At 44.6% G+C, this 25,229-nt stretch overlaps 1 protein-coding gene across 1 annotated transcript in view; it reads right to left on the bottom strand.

Annotated features, from left to right (window-relative positions):
* The window catches only part of CPXM2 (carboxypeptidase X (M14 family), member 2), a 144,693-nt gene that overhangs the window by 92,782 nt on the left and 26,682 nt on the right, over positions 1 to 25,229 (bottom strand). Inside the window, exons 3-4 of the mRNA XM_011986413.1 lie at positions 23,160 to 23,269; positions 3,416 to 3,555 (exon numbers count right to left, since the gene is read on the bottom strand). Coding sequence (XP_011841803.1) covers positions 3,416 to 3,555; positions 23,160 to 23,269 — 250 coding nt within the window. The remainder of the gene's footprint in view (positions 1 to 3,415; positions 3,556 to 23,159; positions 23,270 to 25,229) is intronic.

A 25,229-nucleotide genomic window follows, 5' to 3' on the forward strand; every position in this document is an offset into this window, starting at 1 on the left:
GAGGAGGACCAGGTAGGTGACTGTCCCCAAATCCTCAGATTCATGCAAAGCAGATTTCTCTGTCTATATTTTCTAAATATTTCCAAGAAAGATTTTATTTGAGAGAAGAATCTATACCTAAAAATAAAGCTTGAAAACCGCGGTTACAGATAAACCCAAAGACGTGTGGCAGGAACAGCTACCACTTACTGTGCACTTATTATGTGCTGGCTCATTTAAAACATCATAATTTAATTTTACTCTCACCACATCTTTATGAGATAGAGAGTAGTTATCTCATTTTTAGAGAACGGGAAACTGAGGGTCACAGAAGAGAAATCTCGAAACCAGCAAGGGCCGAAAGCCCTGACGCGGCGGCCACTCTACAGGAGCTGTCCAGCTCCACACACCTGTGGCTTCTCAACCTTCTCTTCCCGAACCCCTCCACATTCCCCCCTTACATGTATAATATAAATAAATGCTCATCCATGTATCGTCATAGATCAGTTAGCTCATTACCATTCCATGTGAATGAGTCTTTGTCGACTCTTTACTTCATATTGATACCCATTCATTAAAGAGTTATTTCTTGTGCATCTAATAGGCGCCTGGTCCTGGGTAAGGTCCCAGGAATAAAGACTGCCAAGACATGGATCTGCCATCAAGGGAATCACAGACTAGTGGGAAGAAACATGAAAACCAATCAATAGAAATATTAAAAATGGTACCATAGCCGTCTCTACTGGGAGCAGTGTGGGGATGGGTCATGCCAAGAGAGAAAGGGAGATGACTATTGCCTTCCTCGCTGTTAGTATTGAATGATACTCATTTTTGACATGTTTTCTGGACATACTGAGATAGAAAAAGGCTCAGATACCAAGATGTATCCTAATCCCATTTCCTTTTCAGTTCTCACTGGAGATAGTACTATTCCAAGAGAGAAGACAAACCAAAACTCATCAGGTTTCTTTTCATTGTTCCTGGAGAATAATTTGGCTTGAAATACATGTAAAAAAATAAACTCTTAAAGTAATTCTATCCCTTGCCTTCCCTCTGAGATGTTCCTGTACTGTTTGAGCCAAGGAAAGATACTGTTCCACTGCAATTCCTTGCTTACCCCAAACCTTCTTGTGTTTCTAGCTGAAATGGAATGTGAGCTTTATACTTACCTTTCACTTATTTTCTAATCTAATAATAACCCGACTACTGGGTCTCTAAGGACAGTGGCCAGACAGCTTAACATGCAAACATTAAGGCAAAAATCCCCATGGATAATCTCAAAACAGTCTTTTGTTTTAAGTTTCCATTTTTTCCTGAGCAACCCAACTGCCCCCATAAATTCTTGCCTTTCAGAATATCAACAGTGAAAACAATTGTTATGGGAATAAGCTACTGCTAAAAGCAAAATGCATGCCACAGAGGAAAAATCAACAAATACATACACAAACGCTACTGAAAAGCAAGGCAATAAAATGCAATACACAAAATGGCATAAATGCATAACCAACTGTTGTCAAAATGCACAAATTATTCGAGCTCTGAAAATGTATTCACAGAAAATACTTCTAATGAAGAAAAAGTATGAAAATGCTTTCTCACAACATGATATGTGATAATAGAAAATTGAGACAGTGATGGAGGTGTGGCTGAGTAAATTACAGGCCATTAAAAATGATCATTACAAAGCCTGAGTAACAGCATGAAAAATGTTACTGATATGTCTTTAAGTTAAAAATAAAATAACTGGATATGTAACATGATTGCAATATGGGAGAAAAAAATCTGTTAGCATAAGGACCACGGAATCATGCATAATGTTTTAAAATTTTGCTGGATGTTATAATATTGTCTTTACAGTAAAAAAAAAAAAAAAAATTCAGAGTAAAATAGATGATGAGTCACTGCCTGACAATTGTCACTGCATAAGAAAGTCCCCTTTGCAGGGACAATGACAGGTGTTTAAATGCGAGCACAGATGCCAGGTTCATCTCACTTATCCCACTTTATTTATTAATGTTGACCTTCCAGAAATTAAAATTAATCTAGTCAGCAAATTAAACTCTGATTTTATTTGATTGCCAAGTAATTAGTAAATATTGAAAGATGGTAAGACATGAGCTTTCAGAGCGCAGTATAGATGGGAGGGTTGGGGAGGACTGCAGACGGGAGGGATCTAGGCTCACAAATATCACAGTTTCCTAATGTTCACGCGTGGGACATTTGTGATCTTGGCTTCTCAATGTAGGCAGATGTTAGAAGAATTTGAAGACTTCTTGTATATGTTCAGAAAGCACCCGAGGTCCTGCTGACTCTACTATGCCCCTCCACAAAGCCCCCAAGCTCTGCATGACCACCGTCCACATGGCTGGAGCCACACGACACCCCTCACAGATGCAGCTCTGCCTCGGTCTCCACAACCAGCCCTGAGCCGAGGTTGACGGGGTGATTTTGTTCATGTATTTTTGCTTGCTTATTGTAAAATAAACATTACATAAAATTTATCATTTTAACCATCTTTAACTGTACAGTTCTGTGGTATTAAGTACATTCACATTTGCAACCATCTATCTCCAGAACTTTTCATCAACCTATACTGAACCTCTGTACCTCTTCAACATTAACTCCCAGTTCCCCCTTCCTCCTAGCCCTGGCAACACCATTCTACTTTCTGCCGCTATACATCTGACTGCTCTAGGTCGTCATGGAAGTGGAATCACGCAGTGTTTGTCTTTTGTGACTGGCATATTGCACTCAGCAGAACGACTCCAAGCTGTACCCACGTGTAGCATGTGGCAGCATGCCTTCCTCTTTAAGGCTGAATAATATGTTCCACTGTATGCATATGTCATGAGACAGGGGTTTTCAGGGGCTGCAACCCATCTCTCTTGGGGTTACAATCAGGTCACACTTGTCACTGTCCCAGCCTTGGTCCTGAGTGAAATTCTGAGAAATGGAACCCCTTCTCATTCGCAGGCCTCAAGCTGTGTCATCCTTGACTTTCACTACTTCTCCGGTGGTCCTTCATTCAGGAACCTAGACTTCCAGTCCTTCTTCCCAGGATCTGGACAATCCATGCCCTCGACTCCAGAACTGTGTACTCACTGCTTGTCCAGAGGTCCTGCCTTGGGCTGTGCCCTGGCCACCAGTCAGGACACCAATATCTCATCCCAGAGCCAAGACAGCAGCCACTTGCCTAAACCACCTGGGGCAGATCTTTCTTTCCACTCCTGTGCAGGGGGAGGGTGTCGTTCTGAGACGCACCTTCCTTCCAGGAGAATGTGTCGACAGTGAGCCCGGCCTCCTGTTCATATTCCAATTTTCTCCCCTTCTACTGCCCATCACCAAACACCTCTCTGCAACTTCCCTGTGTCTACCCAGACCCTCAAAAGTGAGACCCAAAACAGGGTCCAGAAAGCACATGTCCAGGTACACTCACAGCCAGAGGGAGTTCCTCCCTTGAGTGATGACCCCAGTGAATCTGGTCAGGCGCCGGGCGTCCACTTCAATCCACTGCTGGAGGTCATTTCTTCCTGCGCACCATGCTCCGTCATAAAAATCATTTTCATTAATGCCCGCCTAGAAAGAAAGAAAGAAAGGGGTGTTCTTCAAAAAGACTCTTAATTGAAGAAAATTAAGACACACTTTTTCCTGAGACTGAGAGGAAGGGAGGGAGGATAGAAGAAAGTGAGGAAGGTGTTAAAGAAAAAAATAATTGTGCCCTGAATGTCTTACCCTAAATCATAAAAGGGAGATGCTTCGTATCCACAAGTTGAAAATATTTCAATACACCATGTCCTCTTTTTGCCCAGTGTGAAAGATGAAATTTAATGAGTACTCCTACTACTCATTCATCTAGCACACATAAACCATCTCCCACACAGCAGCCCACGCACACCAGGTGCTGGGGACGCAAAGGTGAATCGTTCCCTCCCAGAACCTCGCTATCTAAGCAGGAAGAAAGATGTGAAAATAGATGAATTAGAACACAGTGGGGCCGGCGCTATTTCAGGAATATGAGCAAACCGCTGTGGGAGCATTTAAGGACAGAATCCCTAACTTAGTGTAGGGCCACCCATAGACAGAAAGCCCCAAGACCAGGGTGATACTTGAACTAGGCGTTGAAGGGTAAATTTATCCAGTGAACATTTGTTTGTTAGTGTTTAAGTCATTTTATGTGTTCAGTATCAGTTGCTATTACTACCAAAAATTCTTGTTTTTTCAGAGATGGAGCCTTGCTATGTTGCCCAGGCTGGCCTCAAACTCCTGGGTTTAAATGATCCTCCCTCCTCGGTCCTCTGAATAGCTGGGACTACAAGCACACACCACCATGCCTTGCTCAAAAATTCTTTTGATCTGAATTTCCAAGATAGGTAAAGTTTTTGCTCTGGAATTTTCTCTATATTATCACCATGTGAAGAGATAATTCACTGACTCCTCACCTCCCAAAAAGGACATTTGAACCAAGTGAAGCATCCTCGTTTATTAACCCTATTTTTCCATGGCTATTTCACAAAGCTATTTCTTATGATCAGATAAAAAAAAAAGTCTGAATGATAAAAATGATCAACCAGCTCATCTTCCCTATCTCTGAGCACTTTCAGCTCAAATTCTGGGGAGAGCCTTAGAATGGGCAATGGAAATGTGCAATTAAGAGTCCAGCTATAGGAGTGAACAACTTGGCCAAAGATTGCACTGAGCAAAACTCTATCCATCACTGCACCAGCTAACATAAGCGTTGTATCAGGACAAAACCACAGTACAGTGTTAGACATCTAAGGCTTAGCAGATAAGAACAGAACTGCCACATAGCCTGAGACATGTACCCTATAGAATCATGGAAACTGGAAGGAACTGTCCATCAAAGTCTACTGACCAGGATTTGAAATTAAATTTAAGGCTCCTAGTTTTGCCAGCCTGAATATTTTGCTTCTGCTGCAATCTCAGTTCTTTCTGAGCACACTGGACAGTCAATTAAATGTAGCACAGTGTCAGGGGAATGGAGAGCTCTTTCCAAAGATGACTCATTGGGAAGTGACAGCCACCTCTGCAAAATCGATTATGAATTTAAAAAGCAAGTGCCTGGGAGAATTCAGTGAAAGAGGAGGTACCAGCCCCTGAGATGTTACAAAATTATACCATCGTGCAATAAACGATATTCAGATGATGCCTCTGAGAAACCAGGAGAAGAATGCATTCATCTCTTTCTTTTTAATAATGTAGAGAAATCACTGATAAATTTTGGAGAAATTTCAATTAAAAATTGGTGAAATAAAAGATTTGATTCTTTAAAGGGTACACTAGTCTTCAAAACGTCACTAACATGGAATGAATCTTTCTACTACAATACCAAAAAAATGGAGAAGTAATGTAATTTTATAAAGGAAATTAAATTATATGCATTTTTTTCTTAAACAAAGCACACCAATGTACCTAACAGACTCAATTTTGCTTAAGATAAATGTGGGAATTATCAAATCCATAACAAAGAGAAAACCTGATACTGTCTAAGATCAATCTAATAGGATTTTTCTGTTTCAAGATGATAGGATAAACATGTTAGTTTTTCTGCGTTCTTCTCTCAAAAGTCAACCCCAAAGAAAGAAAGCAAGATACAGAAATACAACTTTGATTTCTGATAAAACCAGAAGACATATAAAAGCCCTAAATTACAATATATGAAGACAGAATCGGATGGAGGAATCCTAAATGACTCAGCAAGAGAAGGAAGTGCAAATGTCAAAACAGCACAATAAGAAGTAAGCCACACAGAACCTTAGAAAAGCTGAGAACCTGGGTTTCAAGATATCTTTGGGAGGTAAGGCTAAGGCAGGACTCAACAGGGAATTCCTTCAAAATGTGTATTAAAAAAACAATTAGGCTGGGCGCAGTGGCTCACATCTGTAATCCTAGCTGCTCAGGAGGCTGAGGCAGGAGAATCACTTGAACCAGCGGGGCAGAGGCTGCAGTGAGCCAAGATTGCACCACTGCACTCTAGCCTGGGTGACAGAGCAAGACTCAGTATCAAAGAAAACAAAAAAAAACAAAAAAAACACAATTAATTCCCCCATATCTCCACCCCCACTCCACAGAGGACCTGAAATTTTTCTCTGAAAAGAAAGCAAACTGTAGAGACTCTGGACCGGGGACACTAGGCACAGAGGAGGGCAAGGGTGCCATGATGGATAAAAAGAGTAACTTCTGGGGGCATCAGCACACTAAAGAGTGAGATGCTCCAGCTCCTTCCCCCAACCAGCTATAGAACACCAAGCAAACTATAATAGAGAACAGAAAAAAGGCTTTAAAATCTACAATTAATATTTCTAGAAAGGTCTTGATTTCATGAAACAAGAACAGAATACTCTAAAGAAGGAAAAAGCACTGAACAAGAAAGAGCTCTTAGAAATTAAGAATGTGGAAGTTGGAATTTTTAAAATGTCAGCAACTTTCAAAATAGAAAGGTTTTCTATTTTTAAAACAGAAAGGCTAAAAAGATAAAGTTGAAGAAATCTCACAAAAAGTAAAACAGAACACAAAAATAGACAACAGGAGAAAAGTAAGAAAAGCAGAGGAAGAAATCCAGAAGGATTTTAGGGGGGAAAAAACGACCAAATAAAAACTATACTTTCCAGTTAAGTCTCCGAAACACGAAGAATCTAGTATACATAAAAACTAATACACACACCAAGGAATATCACTTCGAAACTTCAAAACATCAGAAATAAAGAAAAGATTCTAAAAGTTTCCAAAGAGGAAACAACAGTAAAACGAACACATACAAAGAAAGAAAGAGGAATAAGAATGACATCAGAATTCTCAATAGCAGCGTCTGAAGCTAGAAGAATGGAGGGACAGTGCTTTCAGTGTTTGAAAGGGAAAGATTTTTCATCCTAGAATTTTTACACTCAGCCAAACTATCAATCATGATGATAAAATAAAGGTATTTTCAGATTCACACATTCTCAAAAAATCTATTTTTCATATACCATTTCCATGAAGCTATTAAAGCAGCAGTCCCCAACCTTTTCGGCACCAGGGACTGGTTTCATGGAAGACAATTTTTCCACCAACTGGGGGTGGGGGATGGTTTTGGGATAATTTAAGCATATTATATGTATTATGCACTTTATTTTTATTATTATTAAATTGTAATATATAATGAAATAAAATTACACAACTTACCATAATGTAGAATCAATGGGAGCCTGAGCTCGTTTTCCTGCAACTAGACATTTTCAACTGGAGGTGATGGGAGACAGTAACAGATCATCAGGCATTAGATTCTCATAAGGAATGCACAACCCAGATCCCCTACATGCACGTTCACAATAGGGTCTGCGCTCCTTTGAGCATCTAATGCCACTGCTGATCTTACAGGAGGTGGAGCTCAGGCCATAATTTGAGCAATGGGGAGTAGCTGTAAATACAAACAAAGTTTTGCTCTCCGGCCTGCCACTCACTTCTTGCTGTGCATGCCCCGTTCCTAACCAGCCACAGATTGGTACTGGTCTGTGGACGGGGGACTGGGGACCCTGCACTAGAGGACGCACTCCAGAAAAATGAGGCTGAACACTACAGAGAGGAATATATCAGATCCAGAAATGAAGGGTTCCAACATAGCAGAGAATTCTCAGAATGATGGTGAAGACCCAAGACAGTAGCCATGTAGGAGACCCAGAGAGTAGCCCATTCAAATGCAGCAGGTGAAATGGCTTCTGAAGGGGTGTCTAACAGAAACGTAAAACATAAAACAGGACTAAAAACCACTGAACAGATGTGGCTGCATAGAAAATGATATTGAAGGTTGTTTTGTTTTTTATTTTCAGATCCAGACCTATTGCAGGGTGTGGGGAAGAATATGTTCTTAAAAATACAAGCAGGTCCAGAAAAACAAAAGGTTGTTAAGAAATGATATAAAGTAAATATTTCCTGACTCAGAATTAAATTATTTCTTGGTTCAGTAAGTAGGAAGCAAAATTTTCAGTCATAATAATGAAAACCTTAGATACAGATTTACCCAAAAATTGAGGTACAATTTTATCAGAAAGATGGAAGAGGGGAAAGGGGTGAAAAAAATGTGTGATAGCCTCATCTTCCAGAATAGGGATCTAAAAGATCAAGTCCACATTTATAAATTGATACAGATCAATATGTGCATATTATTTAGATGTGAAGATTTCAGGCCAGGCACGGTGGCTCACGCCTGTAATCCCAGCCCTTTGGGAGGCCAAGGTGGGTGGATCGCTAGAAGTCAGGAGTTTGAGACCAGCCTGGCCAACATGGTGAAACCCCATCTCTACCAAAAATATAAAAAATTAGCCGGGTGTGGTGGTATGCACCTGTAATACCAACCACTCAGGAGGCTGATGCAGGAGAATTGCTTGAACCTGAGAGGCGGAGGTTGCAGTGAGCTGAGATGGCACCACTGCACTCTAGCCCAGGTTACAGGGTGAGACTGTCTCAAAAAAAAAAAAGAATTGAAGATTTCAATCCCCCAAGAGACAATTAAAAAGTTTCCAGTAGCTGTGCCATCCACAGTGCTTGATGGCAGTCAGGGGCCGGGTGCAACGTGAAGTATGTTTGTTATAAAACTGATTAAAACAAGTTTTAATTTTAAAAAGCAAAAGGAAAGGGATACATAGATATAGAGGGTGACTGATACAATGTCTACTGTTTATTTTTCATTTTTCAGGTATCTACAGAGCATTGACTACGTGCTAGGTATTACGCAAAGTGCTTTGCTTTCTGATAGAGACAACAGTGAATATCAAAATCATTCTGCGGTAGTGAGTCACTGATCTGCACTGTACATATTTCATAATCATGGACTGCCTGTACACAGAAACATCTGGAAGCAAATAAAAAGTCATATCCAAGTGAATGTAACTATTTAGCAATTCCAGGATAATTGACGTACAGCTGCCTCTCTGCAGACATATCCCAGGGCTATTTGGACAGAAACAGGATAAACTGATAGTTATTTTTAAATATTTTTGAGAAAAAAAATTTAGAAGCAATAGTTGAAACTATAGATTATCAGCAAGTTAATGCCTTTTCAGGGGGAGGTTATCTAAAAAATGTTAGCTGTGACATCTGATTAGTAAAGTAAGTAGTCTGCCATAAAATGGCCATCATGTGGTCTGAATGTCTGTCTTCAATAAACCTCTGTAATAAACCACTGCTATAAACCCATAAAACTTTCCAGGTGCAATCAGCTGATCCTTCTGCAAATTGGCAGTGCACCTTGTCCCAATTCCAGCCTTAATCATCAGTGAAGTAGGCTGCACAGAAACACCGTTTTTGCTTCATTATTTTTGAAGCAATTTTTAAAACCAAAACCAATTTCTTAACTATTTCCTTGCATTGGCCAAGGAAACTAGTAAACATCCACAGTTTAAAATTAAAAATATTTAAAAATAAAATCTATTCAACACACCATAAACCATTTATTAACTATTTAAAAGAAGAAAAGATGAAGAAATATACTAACTGAAAAAGAAACAGGCAAACGTTTTCACATCAACATTCTCATTCAATTTAACGACAATCTGCGAAATGCTTTAGCCATTAACATTGTGTATCTAGGGAACAAGTATAATTCTCAAACAATTATTAATTCACTTATCAGTGACCCCATAAAGATTGTGTATATTCTCCTGTGCACTCCAAGAAGGCAGCACAACTCAGAAACCCATGCAGGCCAAGTGCAAGTCCTCATTCTACAGCTCATTATTTAAATACCCCCAATTAGGTCAGTTGGTCTATAAAATGAGGATAGAAATAAAATATGTGATAATACCACTGTCACAGTTACAGGTATTTTATATAGCGCCTGTCACAGAAAATACAGTCAATACATGGAAGCCACTGGGGGTACAAGTATGATTCCCTTTGTGTTTAGTATGTTCCTGCTGTGACCTGTGATTAAACTTGCTTTATGGTATAATTTCAGTTTTCTTCTATTAATAGGTGAGTTAGGTCCATTTAGCCCATTGACAGATGTTCTTTGTCTGAATGAATCATCCGCGTTTCTTAGATATTCTATTTTTATTGCTTCCTGTGGCTTTGTTTTATTTTTATCTATTGATTTTTTTTTTTTTTGCTTTAAGTGCATATTTCCTCTGAAAATGCTAATGAGCTGTACCTTTGTTTTAGTGGTTGATTTAGTAACTATGTCTTTTACATAACATACTTAATTCTATATTTTCTTAGAAAGTACCCATTAACTCCCTACTATGGGCAGTGATTAAATCATTATTTCTACTTCCTGCTGCTTCTCCTCCTTCCCCTTTATCACCTAATTTCATTTATTATATTCTTAACATTCACTCTTCTTTTTTTTTTTTGAGACAGAGTTTCACTCTTGTTACCCAGGCTGGAGTGCAACGGCACAATCTCGGCTCACTGCAACCTCGGCCTCCTGGATTCATTAGCTGGGATTACAGGTGCCAGTCACCATATCTGGCTAATTTTTGTAGTTTTAGTGGAGACAGGGTTTCACCATGTTGGTCAGGCTGGTCTCGAACTCCTGACCTCAGGTGATCCACCTGCTTTGATCTCCCAAATTGCTGGGATTACAGGCATGAGCTACCATGCCTGGCCTAACATTCACTTTTAAAAGACTAAATCAAATATACCTCTCTTCTTTAGTAGAGCAGCTTTTTCATAAAGTTTTCATTAATTTAAAAATAGATATAGAAAAGTGTGCAAATCCTAAGTGTGCAGCTCAATCAATTTTTACAAACTGCGTGTACCCACATAACCACATCCAGACCAAGATGTAGACCATGAGCAGCACACCAGAAGCTCCCTGTGCCCCTTCCCAGACATTAACTTCCCGCAGACACAACCACCGCTCTGACTTCTTTCTTCTCTGGCTGGTTTTCTTATTTTCAAACTTTATACAAATGAAATCTACTGTAACTACTCTTTGTGTCTGGTTTCTTCTGCTCAATATTTATTATATCTGGGAGATTCACCCAGACAATTGCATGCAGCAGTAATTTAGTCCTTTTAACTGTCATATAGTATTTCACTGTAGTACATAAAAATGACTTATGATATATGTGGATTATTTCTATTTGGGGGTTACAAATAACGCTGCCATGAACACACCTATTCATGTCTTCTTGTGCACATGTTAGCACATTTCCATTTAGGCATGAGAGTGAATTTGTTAAGTCAATGTGCGTGAGAATGTTCAACTTTAATAAATACAATAGTTTCCTGTTATCTGTGGTTTCTCTTTCCACAGTTTCAGTTATCTGAAGTCAACCACAGTCTGAAAATATTAAATGGGAAATTCCAGAAATAACCAATTTATCAACCGCGTGCCATTCTGGGTAGGGTGATGAAATCTCACACCGTTTCTCACCATTCCACCTTGATGTGAATCCTCCCTTTGTTTGGCGATCCACACCAACTACTTTAGCCGCCCAGTAGTCACTTAGCAGCCATCTTGGTTATCAGAGTTGGTATTGCAGTGCTTGTGTTGAAGTCACCTTTGTTTTACTTAATAATGGCCCCACAGTGCAAGGGTATTGGTAGTGGTAATTCAGATATGCCCAGGAGACAAGTAAAATGCTTCCTTTAAGTGAAAAAGATGAAAGGTCTCAATTTAATTTTAAAAAGAAATAAAACTGTATGCTGAGGATGCTAAGATCTACAGTAAGAATGAATTTTCTACCTGTGAAATTGTGGAGAAAAAAAAGAAATCCATGCCTAGCACCTAAGAGCGTTTGGTACTACCCACAGTTTCAAGCATCCACTGGGAGTCTTGGAACATATCCCCCAGATAAGAACTGACTATATACTGCCAAACAGGTTTCCAAGTGGCTGTGCTACTTTACATTCCCAGCATTGTATGAATGTTTCCATTGCCCCACATCTTTGCCAACACTTGATATTATCCTTTTTTCAAAGCCATTTTGGTGCCTGTGTATCCTGTCTCATTGTGGCTTTGATTTGTATTTACTTGACGGCTAATGGTGGAAAGCTCGTTTTCTCATGGCCATTGGCCATGACATTGCACCATAACCACAGGGTAGCTTTGTCTCCGTCCTTCCAATATACCATGTTCCCTACCACCACAGGGCCTTTGCACACACTCTTCCCTTTGACCTGGAATGTTCTTCTCTCCCTCTGCCTACCTTTGTCCAATAAACTCTCAACTTATCATCCTTCTTCATTTAGCCCAAGTACTCACTCCATCCTCAGGAAAGTCCTCCAAGTTCTAGCCTGAGGCAGGTATACTGGGCATACAGAACCACAGTATTGAATTGTGTTTCTCCTTCTCCAAAATAGGCTCATGCCCTGATTCCTGGAATCTCAGGATCTTACCTTATTTAGAAATAGGGTTGGTGACCAGGCGCCGTGTCTCAATCCCAGCATTTTGGGAGGCTGAGGCGGGCGGATCACGAGATCAGGAGATCCAGACCATCCTGGCTAACACAGTGAAACCCGGTCTCTACTAAAAATACAAAAAATTAGCTGGGCATGGTGGCATGCACCTGTAGTCCCAGCTACTCAGGAGGCTGAGGCAGGGGAATTGCTTGAATCCAGGAGGTGGAGGTTGTAGTGAGTCAAGATCGCACCACTGCACTCCAGCCTGGGCAACAGAACGAGACTCCATCTCAAAAAAAAAAAAAAAAAAAAAAAAAAAAAATAGGGCTGGTACAGATGCACTTAGTTAAGATGCAGTCAGATTAGAGCATGATGGACATATCCAGCATGACTGTGTCTTTAAACAAGGGGAAATCTGAACACAGAGACACACAGGCAGAGGGCAGATGATGTAGAGGCTCATGGGGAGAAGGCTGAGGGACCAGGGAGGCAGAGACTGGGGTGATGCATTTATCAGCCCAGGGATGCCACAGAACACCTGAGGCCACCAGACACTGGAAAGGGCAAGGAAGGACCCTTTCCTAGAGACTTCAGAAGGGGAGATGCCCTGCTGCCACTTTGATTTCAGATTTCAAGCCTCCAGAACTGTGAGAGAATCAGTGCTTGTTGTTTACAGTTGCCCTGTCTGGGCTTACAACGTTGTCGTGGCAGCCCCAGGGAATGAATGCACCTGCTCCTCTCCTTCCCAGGACTCATTACAGATGGTAATTATGCATTCATGGGTAGGATTTTTTTCAGTAATTTCATCTCCCCATTAGATTACTAGATTATCAGAGTTGCAGGTTAAACAGCACAGAGAACATGCCCAACTCCCTTCTATTCTCTTGCGTCCTTCATCCAAACCTCATCTGCCCTGTAACAGAAAATCCTACTTTCAAAATATCCTAAATCCAACGACTTCCGACCCCCTCCATCACTCCTATCTTGGCTCAAGCCAGTACCATCTCCTGTCTAGGGCCTGAAGTCACCCCTCTTAACAGGCCTCTGCTTCAATGCTTACTCCCCGAAAGTCAACACAGCGACCAGGTTGATCCCTTTCACATGTAAGCCACAGCATGTCATTCCTGTGTCCAGAACTTTCCAGGGCTCCCCTAATTGGCTCATGGTTAAAAACCAAAGTCCTTCCAGGGGGCCAGCAGGCCTCCTACTACCTCTGGCGCATGTCTCCTCCCCTGATGGTCACTCCAGCCTCCGGCTGCCCCTTGGCTATGCTGAGCATGCTTCCAACCCTGACCTTTGCTGGAGCCATCCCTTCTGCCCGGAATGCTCTTCCCACACCCCCTTGGCTCCCCATTGATCCCCTTCTTGAAAAGCGGCTGCCACCTCCCCAGAGCCTGCCCCCTGACTACCACTACCAGCTGTCCACTGGTTTTGTCTCCCTTTTCTCCACAATATGTGCCACCTTCTAACATACTATAATAATAAACACTACGACTTGTTACATTTCCTGCTGATATGGTTTGGATCTGTGTCCCTGCCCAAATCTCACATCAAATTGTAATTCCCAGGGTTGGAGGTGGGGCCTGGTGGGAGGTGATTGGATCATGGGGGTGGATCTCCCCCTTAGAACTGTGTTGGATAGTGAGTGAGTTCTCATGAGATCTGGTTGTTTAAATGTGTATGGCACCTCCCCACTCTTTTGTTCCTGCTAGGGTCATGAAAGCAGTGCCTGCCTCCCCGTCACCTTCTGCCATGACTGTAAGTTTCCTGAGGCCTCCCCAGAAGCAGAAGCTACTCTGTTTCCTGTACAGCCTGCAGAACCATGAGCCAATGAAACCTCTTTTCTTTATGAATTACCCAGTCTCAGCTGTTTCTTTATAGCAGTGAGAGAATGGACTAATACACCTGCCTTGATTTGCCTCCTGCACTAGAACGCAAGCTTCAAGATGGCAAGAATTTTTATTTTGGTCATGAAGGCATCCTCAGCACCTAGAACAGAGCCCAGCACATCATAGACCCCCAGTAAATATTTGCTAAGTGCTCAGGGCTCTTCTGTTTTTGCTCAGCGTTGTTTCCTCAGTTCTTAGGACAGTGCTGAGTACATAAAAGGTTCCCAGAGTGTGTTGTGTTTTTGTGTTGTTGTTATAATAAAATGAATAAATAAAAGAAATAATCTGGCCAGGCACAGTGGCTCATGCCTGTAATCCCAACACTTTGGGAGGCCAAGGTGGACGGATCATTTGAGGTCAGGAGTTCGAGACCAGCCCGGCCAACATAGAAACCCCGTCTCTACTAAACATACAAAAATTAGCTGGGTGTGGTGGCGCGTGCCTGTAATCCCAGCTACTCAGGAGGCTGAGGCACCAGAATCGCTTGAACCCGGGAGCTGGAGGTTGCAATGAGCAGAGATTGCACCACTACACTCCAGCCTGGGTGACAGAGCGAGGCTCAGTCTCAAAAAAAAAAAAAAAAGAAGAAAAAGAAAAAGAAAGAATCTGCTCTGTTATTCTTTCCTTTCCTCCTCCTCTCCTTTTTCCTCTCCTCCCTCTCCCTATCCTGGCTTTTTCTGCTTACACAGCGTTTATTGTGTCCTTGAAGCACTAACACAGAATTACCTATACACCTGATTCCCAACCGTACCCGTCCAGGAGATGGTCATCTGACCTGTGTGTAGCGGGGCAGGTGCCCTGCGGAACCATCCCCATGAGGCATCACTGGAGAAGCAGCTATGACTGCTGAATGGACACACAGGTGACTACTGATGCCTCTCAAATCAGACTGTTCTGGGCCCTGCCTGGATGTGGGCATGGGAGATCCTAGGGGAAACTCAAGCCAGTGGTCAGGGAGATAAGGCACAAGCTGGGAGGCAGGGGTGGCCCTGGAGCTAGCTATATAACAAATATGTATACTTGTTTTAGAGATAAGGAAACTGAAGTCAGGAGCTAAGTGACCTGCCCTAACCCCACAGCTACTAAGTACAGACCTGAGACCCTAACCTCAGTTTTCTGGCTGAAAATAAACCCAGGGCTCCTTTCCTGCCAGCTCCAGCACCCACGTGATGGCTCAGCTTGTTCAACAGTCAACCCCCGGAGCCTGTGTGTCCGCTCCAGAGTCGTAACTGCACTGTGCCTTCTCCAGTGATGCCTCATGGGGCTGGTTCCCCAGGGCACCTGCCCCACTGTACACAGGTAGGATGACCGTCTCCTGGATGTGCACGTCCCCTGGCAATCAGATGTGTAGGTCATTCTGTGTTAGTGCTTCAAGGACACAACATATGAAATTTAATAACATATTAAAGAAAAATGCACATAGCAAACAGAACAGAATCTATATCTGAACCAGATAACCCTGTGGTTCCTTAATAATCTGTGGTTCATGGGTCAAGGAGGCTTTGGTGGTTTTGGACTCTTTTTACTTTGAGGTCACATTGCCCTTCTACCTGCTTGGTGTCTACGCTGTAAGCTTCTTGAGAAATACAAACAGGGCATCACCATCATAATAGATACTCATTTTGATTTTTTCAAGGGAGTCACAATTTAAAATATTCAGTCCTGTTATTCCCATAAAAATCCAAATACCCCAAATTCCAGGGTTTTGGCATCCAAACACTGTCTCCCAGACTGTTTGCTTGAAGCCAGATGTAGAACAAAATCCCTTTATCAGAACAAACATGACATTCCTTGACTCGGAAACTACGTCTACTGTGATTATTTTTGCGTTTGCAGCACTTAGCACATATATGGCCCCCAAGAAGAACTTGAGAGTCACAGCAAGGTTTTGCACACCAGGAAAAACAAAAACAAACAGACAAACAAAACAGAAAATCAGGAAGGCCTGGAGGGAGAGATAGGCTTAGGGTCAAAGACACAGGTGCAGGGCCCAGCCACGGGCTGGTGTAGGTCGGGCACGGGTGAGATCTGGGAAAATCGTGCTGCCTAAGGTACTCCATAGACTTCCTGCCAGGAGAAATGTGGCCTCCACCTTTGGTCAAAGTCGGGCCCCAAGAGCACTGGGGCCAAAAGGTACAGGGAGACATGTACAGGACGTGCCCTGGAATATGAGCTGTCACACAGGATAAAACTCAGTTGGTTCAATGTTCTAAAATTGCATTCGTGTCTTCGTGCAGGGGTACATATGAAGCCAAGGGCAGTGGCTGCTTCCAAGTATCCCACCTCATTTTAGGTAAAAAGGGGATGCGAACACTGGAATTAGATTCTAATATTGGCATCAAGGTGCTCCATAGAATTTTTTTAAGGAAATGACTGAGGAGAGGACTCATGATTCCTTCCAGTGGTGCTGGGGAAATGGCCCTGACAGACACTATTATTATGGCCAGACATTTCTCATGGAAGAGCTACAAGAGGTGAGCCTCTCTCTCTAGGGGACCAAACTCTCAGTCATTTCTAACATGGGTGAGACAAGACCTGGTCCACAGAGTGCCAAACGACTGTGACCAGACTATCACAAAGACACCCAGAGCTGTGTAGGCAGCGTGTTATGCTTTTCCTTGTGACCTCAAAACATCAGCTGTTTCTTCCAAGCTCTGATCTGAGCACCAACTTTTTTACATCCTCAGTTATAGGCAGAAATTGTGGTGACATCATGAGTCCCAACCACACACTTGGTGTTTCATTTCTTCTGATCACACATCAGATCCTGACTTACTGTAATTTAAATTCTTGAGAATGAGGTTGAAAGCCAGCCCTCTGATGTGGCAGTACTTACTACTGCAATCTGTTCAAGGCTTGCCAGCTAAGAAAATATCCAAAATAATAAGAGTGGTGCAATAAGTCACTTCGGCAGGGCTGCTGTCCCTGAACCCCCTTCCTTAGTTTATGACCCAGGGAAAATATCTTAGGGTCCTCAAAGGAGGATTCTTTGGGGGTGGGGCAGGTGATGAGCTGCCATTAGATGACTCACCTGAATATAGGGTCACTTCCTAAGACTAACTAACTACAGGCAAAGGATCTAAGCATGTTTTTGTTTTGTTTTTTGTTTTGTTTGACAGAGTCTCATCCTCTCACCCAGGCTGGAGTGCAGTGGCATGATCTTGGCTCACTGCAACCTCCACCTCCCAGGTTCAAGTGATTCTCCTGCCTCAGCCTCCCAAATATCTGGGATTACAGGCATGCACCACCATGCCCGGCTAATTTTCGTATTTTTAGTTGAGACGGGGTTTCGCCATGTTAGCCAGGCTGGTCTCAAATTCCCGATCTCAGGTGATCTGCCCACCTCGGCCTCCCAAAGTACTTGGGTTACAGGCATGAGCCACCGTGCCTGGCCCTGGGCTTGATTTTAGAGGTCATTGTCAACATGTTCTCTTGGAGACTCAGGATGTTAATTTCCAATCTGTCTGTAGTTGTTCCCAGAATGGAAGAAACCAGTGACTGTTTCTAAATGAGATCACAGCCTCGCACATGAGTTAGTATAAAAGGGTCCTGGGCCTACAGGAAGACTAATCATAGGTGAGGGGCTGAACTGGATGTCTTCCTTGAATTCCTGGAAAGTCTATCTTGTCCCAATGTAGTGATAAAATGTAAATGTTGGTTTTTTTCTCTAACCTTATATTATTAAGTTAACAAAAGTAAAATACTACTTGGAAAAAAGGAAGTATTAAGTTATAAGTACTCTTTCAGTCTTCTGCTTACAATGACGGAAAAAGAGACAGGTATTTCTGCGGTAACATGGCAAATCCATTCCAGTAAAAGCTCCCAGTCTAAAACCCAGCTCACCAGCCAGCCCATTCAAAATCTATACAGGTCTGGAAGCACAAGACTGAAAAAAATTAATTCTAAAAACACATTAGCACAGTTAAGAAGGCACGTTGAGTTGCTCAAAACAGTGTTTAAATACAGCTGTAATTACAGGATTTGATCTGAAAAGGAAACAAGCAGGGAGGCAGATGATGTCAGCGAATGGAAGGCAGCTGAGCTGCTGAGTTGAAGGCCGGGGCAAAACGGGGAAGGGACCTGAGCAATGCACCAGAACAGGCCCCACCGACACAGAGGAACAGGAGGCACAGGGTGCCACGCACAGGACTCTGCAGCTTCCACGCTCACCTGTGACAGTGTCTGTGGTCAGGTGCTGGTGCTCAGTCCCACGGACCACTCATAGACTCCACACTCACACGTGATAGTGCACTCTGTGGTCAGGTGCTGGTGCTTGGTCCCACAGACCATTCATAGACTCCACACTCACCCGTGACAGTGCACTCTGTGGTCAGGTGCTGGTGCTTGGTCCCACAGACCATTCATAGACTCCATACTCACCCGTGACAGGGTACTCTGTGGCCAGCTGCTGATACTCGGTCCCACAGACCATTCATAGACTGGTAAAAGTTGCACATGAACCAATGCTGCTTTTCTGTGTCATAATGACATCATCCCTGTATCTGCCAACCACACAGGGCAAATATGTACTAGAAAAACACATGTGACAGCAGACCAGCCTGCCCGGCCTCCTGCTAGGCTTCTCCTGCTCAAGCTCCCTTAAGCACTGCAGCCACTCCAGGGAAGCTTTGTTGATTCAGCGCATCCATATGTGCAGACGCCGTGCTCACACGGGGTGGGGAATACCCAAAAATGCAAGAGTCACATTTTCTGCAAGCGGCTCAGCATTTGGCAAGGGTGCCCATGAATAAATCAATGTGAGACAGTTGTCAGAAAAGAGAGATGTACACAGTTCGATCACTATTCCAGCTGTCGAACCTACACCACTTTTATCTGTTGACTTGGGAGGCAGTTTTATGGCATCATTAGGAGCAAAAACTTAAGGTTTAAAGCTGCCTGGATTCTTAATCTGCCTCTCCTGGGAAATGTGCGCTGAGTCACTCCATGCTCCCTGTGTCTGTTTTCTATAAGGCAGAGGTAATAATAACAGGACTGTCTTCCATGTTGGAGGAATAAATGAAATCACGCACATAAGGCACTTAGCACTGTGCCAATAATGCTTGGAGCTGATGCCCACTCTCCCTTTGCTAGAGACTGAAGCATCTTGAAGGCAGAGAATTCCTAGGGCTTTTTGTCGTGGCCCTTTCTGTGCCCATCACATAGCAGGCACCTCACAATGGTCTGCTGCAAGATTGAATGCTAATGGGTAAGAATATGCATTTGAGAAATACCAAAGGCAATTCTCTTTCTTTACTCCTTTTGAACCTCACAATACCATGAAGGAGGCAGAGCCAGCAGTGGGATCTGCACCGTTCTGATGATGACACTGAACCTCAGAGAATGAGGGCATCTCACCCAAGGCCACACGGCTGGTCAGCAGTGACCAGCACTAGCATCCCAGCCTGTGAGCCCCATGCCTTCCAGCCTGGACCACAGCCACATCTGCGCCTATAGAGTCCTGGGCTGGCACAGCGCTGGGATAAACCACCTCACAGCCTGCACTAGGGTATTAAACACAGTTTCTAATTCTGACATCTTGGTGTTTCTCGATCACAAAATCCCATTAGCTCAACACGCCTACAAAATACTCGTATGTGAGACAAGATGTGGTTATTTTTAAACTGCATTTCAAACCGTTCTGTGTGGGGAGATGTATTTTTGGAGCACACTGACTTTAATTATGCACCTGTGACAGCGGAACCACACTGCATGTGGCACTGGCTCTGGAAGACACAAACCACAAAAGTGGACTGACCTCGTCCCCATTTCCCTGTGTCACCAGCAGGCAGCACAGCCCTGCTGACACCTCGATTTAGCCTGGTGAGCTTCCCATGGGGGACTGGGGCTGTATGTCGAAGCCCACAGACACACACTGCAAGTGACGCTGCCCTCTCTGGGGTTGACACCAGGTACCTGACTGGGGTCAGAGCCAGAGGCTAGGGATGGCGGGCCCAGATTTGGCTGTTAAAGCAGCGACTTCCCAGTCTAAGAGCAGGTACGGAGACTTTCCTGTGAGAAGGCATCAGGGTAAATAAGACACCACTGAAGAAAGAAAAACCCATGAAGACAACTCGCACTGATGTGATTCCCAAACACGGCCTCCTTTTCACCCCGACCACAGGCAGGGGAGTGTGCTCAGTCAACGCGTTCACCGAGGGGAGCCTGGCGTATGCCTGGGGTGGGCCTCCCATGGGTGAAGGACTACCTGAAGCCAGGAAGATGAAGTGAGGACAGCCTCGCCAGCTGCTCCCTGCTGGACACCCCATCCACAGCGAGGCTCCTGTGCAGCCCAGCAAAGGCAGGTCAGTGAATAAACACCATTTGCACCTGAGCCAGGTCTCCATGCATGTCATCGGTGCACCTCCCATGTTGCAGGTGCTATTCTGCACACCAGGGTCTGGGCAAGCAGGAGAAACAAGGCCACATCTAACATGGGGCTTACTCACAAGGAAGGGACAGATAAAACCCAAGGAAATAAGTAAATGAAGGTTCAGAGAGGGACCCAGTCACCCAGGGCCAACCTGGGACTTTCCTCATATGGTAAGTAGAAGCCACCAGAGCCTTTCAACAGAGGAAGGAGATGATCCAGGGAATGTTTTAAAATCAGAAGTCACCTAAGGTCACCACTCAAGGAACCCTGTGAGTGATCAGGACTCTCGTCTTTCTGATGAGGCAACTGAGCCTCAGAGACATGAGATCATTGTTCCAAAGGCCCCCAATCTAGAAATGTCAAGGCCAAGGTCTGCACTCAGCATGCCTGCCTACAACGTCTCATTGGCACATCCTGCTTGGCACTCTGCCGGTGGAATTCCCAACTGAAGGGACACAAACACCATGCCCCCCAACCTTCCCGTTCAACCCCAACACATTTAGGATTAACAGGACCTTTTAATTTTTTACCAAAAGCACAAATAAACATGGACACTTTCTCTTTTTCAAAAGATAATTTCAATTATAGTGAAAGCATGCAAAGCATCAGATGACATCTCCCCTGATGAATGCACAAAACAGGCTGCACACACCCTGCTTGGGCCTGACCGTTATTTCCTCAGAGGACTGGATCCCCTTCTAGGGTACTGGAGGCGCTGTGTGAACATGAACTTAGCTCTGGCTCAAGCTTTGAGGGCTCATGTGTTCATCCTCTCACAAAACATAAGAGATTTGTTTGCAGTTGACAGTTGTGCACATCCAAATATTTCTTAATAGTTATTATTCTTTTTTTACACGAGTATTTATAAACCAACCTTCGGATCTCATTAAAGTTAGTTCTACAAATGTTCTACCTGAATTCCTCTGAACTAAAAAGTGGCGGAGGTTAAACAGTTCGAAAGTCTGTTTGATGCGGTGCAGTCTGAGGGGTGGGGTTGGAGAAACAGCAAAGCTTGGAGTCAGAGCTTGGCTCAGATGTCCCCAGTCCCATGAGCTCCCTGGGAAGGAACCTTATCTGTTCGTACACAGTTCCCAGCACAGCAGCAGCCCCTTGCACATTTATACAGATTGTTGGGGGAGTGAGGGGTCCGCTCTGCCACTTGGAAGCCATTAGCTTTGAGTGCACCCTTGATGGCCCTCAGGACCATGGGCAAGGAACCTCCTCCTTCCCTAGACTAGAGATGGTGCATGTGCAAAGGGACTTGGAAACTACTCCCCACACAGAAGAGCTCTAGAAAGAAAACTAGAATACGGTGCCATTAGAGAGCCACACGGGATGGCAGAGATCAAGTGCTAAGCTGAGAAAGAACAGATCGGCAGGAGGTGGGGCAGGAAAAAAGGCCCTGGGGATGGGACGGCAGAATAACTCCCTACCCAAAGATGGCCACACTCTAACCTGCAGAACCTGCGCATATATTAGATTACACCGCAGAGAGGAATGAGGGTCACAGATGGAATGAAGGTTGCTTGAGGAAGGGAGATGATCCCAGGCTATGCAGGTGGGCCCAGTGTAATCTCAAGGATCCTCAAAAGGGGAACAAGAAATCAGAACAGAGAACCAGAGAGACGGTCACATGAAGACTCCATCTGCCTTTGCTGACTCTGAAGAAGGAAAGAGCCACTAGCAAGGAACAGGGCAACTTCTCAAGACTGACAAGGGGAAGAAAATTGATTCTCCCTACAGTCTCCAGAAAGGAGCACAGCCCTGTACACCTTGACTTAGCCCAGTGAGACGTCTGTCCTCCAGAACTGTAAGAGAATACATTTGTGGGAAGAGGCTACATTTATTTGTCACAATAGCAATAGGAATCTCACGCATGGATCAGGTGGGATTCATGTGAGTGGGGCATGGTTGGGCAGTAGAAGTTTCTGGTAGGGAAACCTGCTACAGAAAGGGTCTGGAGTCAAGAATTGCATGGCATGTAGAGTGTGCAGGGAGGAGCTCACTTTCCTGGAGCAAGACCTTGGACTGATGGGACTGACAGAGAGGGAGGCCTGACACTCTTGAGGCCCAAGTTAAGAAAGGCTCTTGAGCCTCCAAGAGGGAGACCATCCAGAATGTGCATGGCCCCAGGAGCCTGGGGCTTGACCTGGGGGAACGCAATGGAGGGAGCCACAGGAAAGCCTAGAAGATGTGTGTGTGGCACAGACAAGAAGCATTGGCAGGGAGGCAAGGGATGTGCCACGGCTCTGCCCCGCCATGCCCCAGGCATTCCACCTTCTCCTCCTGTCCTTTCCAGACCAACAGCATGTGGAAGAGAAGTGTTCAAAAGGCGGAAAAGGAACAACCTGGGTCCAGGTACTGGTGGTCTCACTTTTACTCACGACAGTCGTTGGAGAAGACATTGCCTCCCTGAGTCTCAGAGCTTTCACTGTAAAATTAGGATCATTCAGCAATATCCTTTCTTACTGTGAGAATTCAGGCTAATGCATTTTAAATCCTGGGCATTGCCTGACCCAAGCTCAAGGAACCAGAGCAATAAACAAGGCGGTCAAAATCCTTACAACCACAGGGCCAGGTACCTGGATGTTGAGTCTCCCTCGATGTGCGCCCAGGCCATAGCGCTTCACCGTGGAGGCATGGAGCTGGAAGTCTGTGATTTTTAAGGTTTCCAGACCAAGAGGTGGGCAACCTGGAAAGGACAATGCTTGTTAAAAACAAGGACAGATGCTGAAAGGGATGAGTTTCTTATTTTCTAAATCTGGCCGCGTGCTTTTCCATTTTCCCCTGAACTGCCACCCACAGGCATGCCCCGTCTTTCCAGACACGGTTGATTGAACTGTCAACATTAAGCCTATGTTCTTTCTTGTTGGCATTTGCTTTAGGGGTGTTTTTGCTCTGATATTCCTTCTTTTTTGCTGTCCATGCTACTGTCTGAGGCTGTTCCCAATTAAGGATCCTTCCCCAACGTGACTCAGTCAGGAAGCATCACTGGAGCTCTGCAAATTAATCAGAACCTGCTGATTTTGCTTCAGCAACTCTGGCCTTTATATTGTGCATGCTAATGAGCAGAGGAATATAAGCAGAAAAAAAAGTCTATTGTTTTCCATTCTCTGCAAAATGGATAATGTGGAGCACGACTAGTAAACACCATTTGCCCCTGGAATAAAACACCAGTGCTTGATCATCCCAGCCTAGCCCATTGTCTTTAAGAATGACAGTGTTTACAGCAGCATCCAGAATGGGTCTCCTGACCCCTGGGCTGCTGTTTGCCCCCACGCCCACCACAGTGAGTGGGGGAGCGTTTAGTGAAGGCAGAAGGGTGCACACAGTGAATGCGAAAGGCTATGCAGCGAGTGGGGGCCACACAATGAACTGGGGGGCCCCGCATTGAGGGCGTTTGTGCAGCAGGCATGCCAACCATCTGAGGCTGACCTCACAGAGGAAAACCTGGTTACCATGCCCCTTCCCTCCCCAGGGCCCTCACACCTTCCAGGCCTGAAGAACATGAATCTGACTCATGTGGTGGTATTTCCTGGGTCCCGCATGTTCATAGAGTCATTCTCCATCCTGCCTACTAGAAATGGACTTCAAGTGGCTGACCAGCAAGGTTAATCCTCACACTACATACTCAGAAATCCTCACTGCTGCGCCTCCAACAGCCCTGCCTCCTCACAGAACCTTCTCATGTTGTCCCAGCAGCCCCACCCTGCCCATCTCATGGTCTGGCACCTCCGTAGCTTGGCCCCTGAGCCCAGGTTATAATCCCACACCCCGTCACTCTCTGAGACAGCTGGGAGTCTGGGCCCGTGCCCTCCACTCTCACCTCAGGACAATGGGCCCTTTCTGTCAAATGCCACTCTCCTCTTGGAGTTCACAGTTCCCAGCGGTCACTGGTATCCACCAGAGGGCCTCGTCAGAATCCAGGGCAAGCTCTGAGAGTCAAGACCACAGACCCATTACACTCCTGTCCCTTCTGAGAGGCTGGACTCCAGGACATCCTGCAGCCTGGCCCCAGGAGCCTGGGCTCTGGCTCAAGCTCTTGGGTTCCCTGAGCTGGGGCTGCTGCCCCTCTGTGCCCCATTCTTATCCTCGTCTCCTGCTCACTCCTTGCTCTTTTCCCCATCACCTGGTCTCAGCCTGTCCTGCCTTAGACACAGTCAGCTTTCTCAGGAATAACCAGTCTGTCCTGAGAGACCCTGCCCACCAAGAGACCCCACCCACTGAGAGAGAGACCCCACCAACTGACTGTGACACCAAGCTGGCTAGGCAGCAGGTTCTATCAGGCGATTCCTGGTGGCCTGGGAATAGCCTCTATTTATCTTTACTCTGCCAGCTATGGTTTCAGGGTTCAAGGGACCTGGGGAGTTTCAGACTGTGATCGGGGGAACCAGGCACAGGTCCTGTCCCTCCACATCCTGGTGCTCAATACATGCCCACAACAGTCCCACATAACCAAGCACCAGAAACACCAAAAGGATCTGCTGTCATCTTACGAACCTATTTCACTGCCATGTTGAAAGTCTTCCCATCCACCAGCTTCTTCCTTGGTGGCAGAAGACACAGCAGGCAGTAAATTCTATGGACTTCCTTCAGCAAAGCCACCTGTATTTATGTCATTTATACAGTCAAAGTGAGAGACAGACAGATGG

Source organism: Mandrillus leucophaeus, unplaced genomic scaffold (assembly GCF_000951045.1).
Source record: "Mandrillus leucophaeus isolate KB7577 unplaced genomic scaffold, Mleu.le_1.0 Scaffold299, whole genome shotgun sequence".
NCBI classification, from domain to species: domain Eukaryota; kingdom Metazoa; phylum Chordata; class Mammalia; order Primates; family Cercopithecidae; genus Mandrillus; species Mandrillus leucophaeus.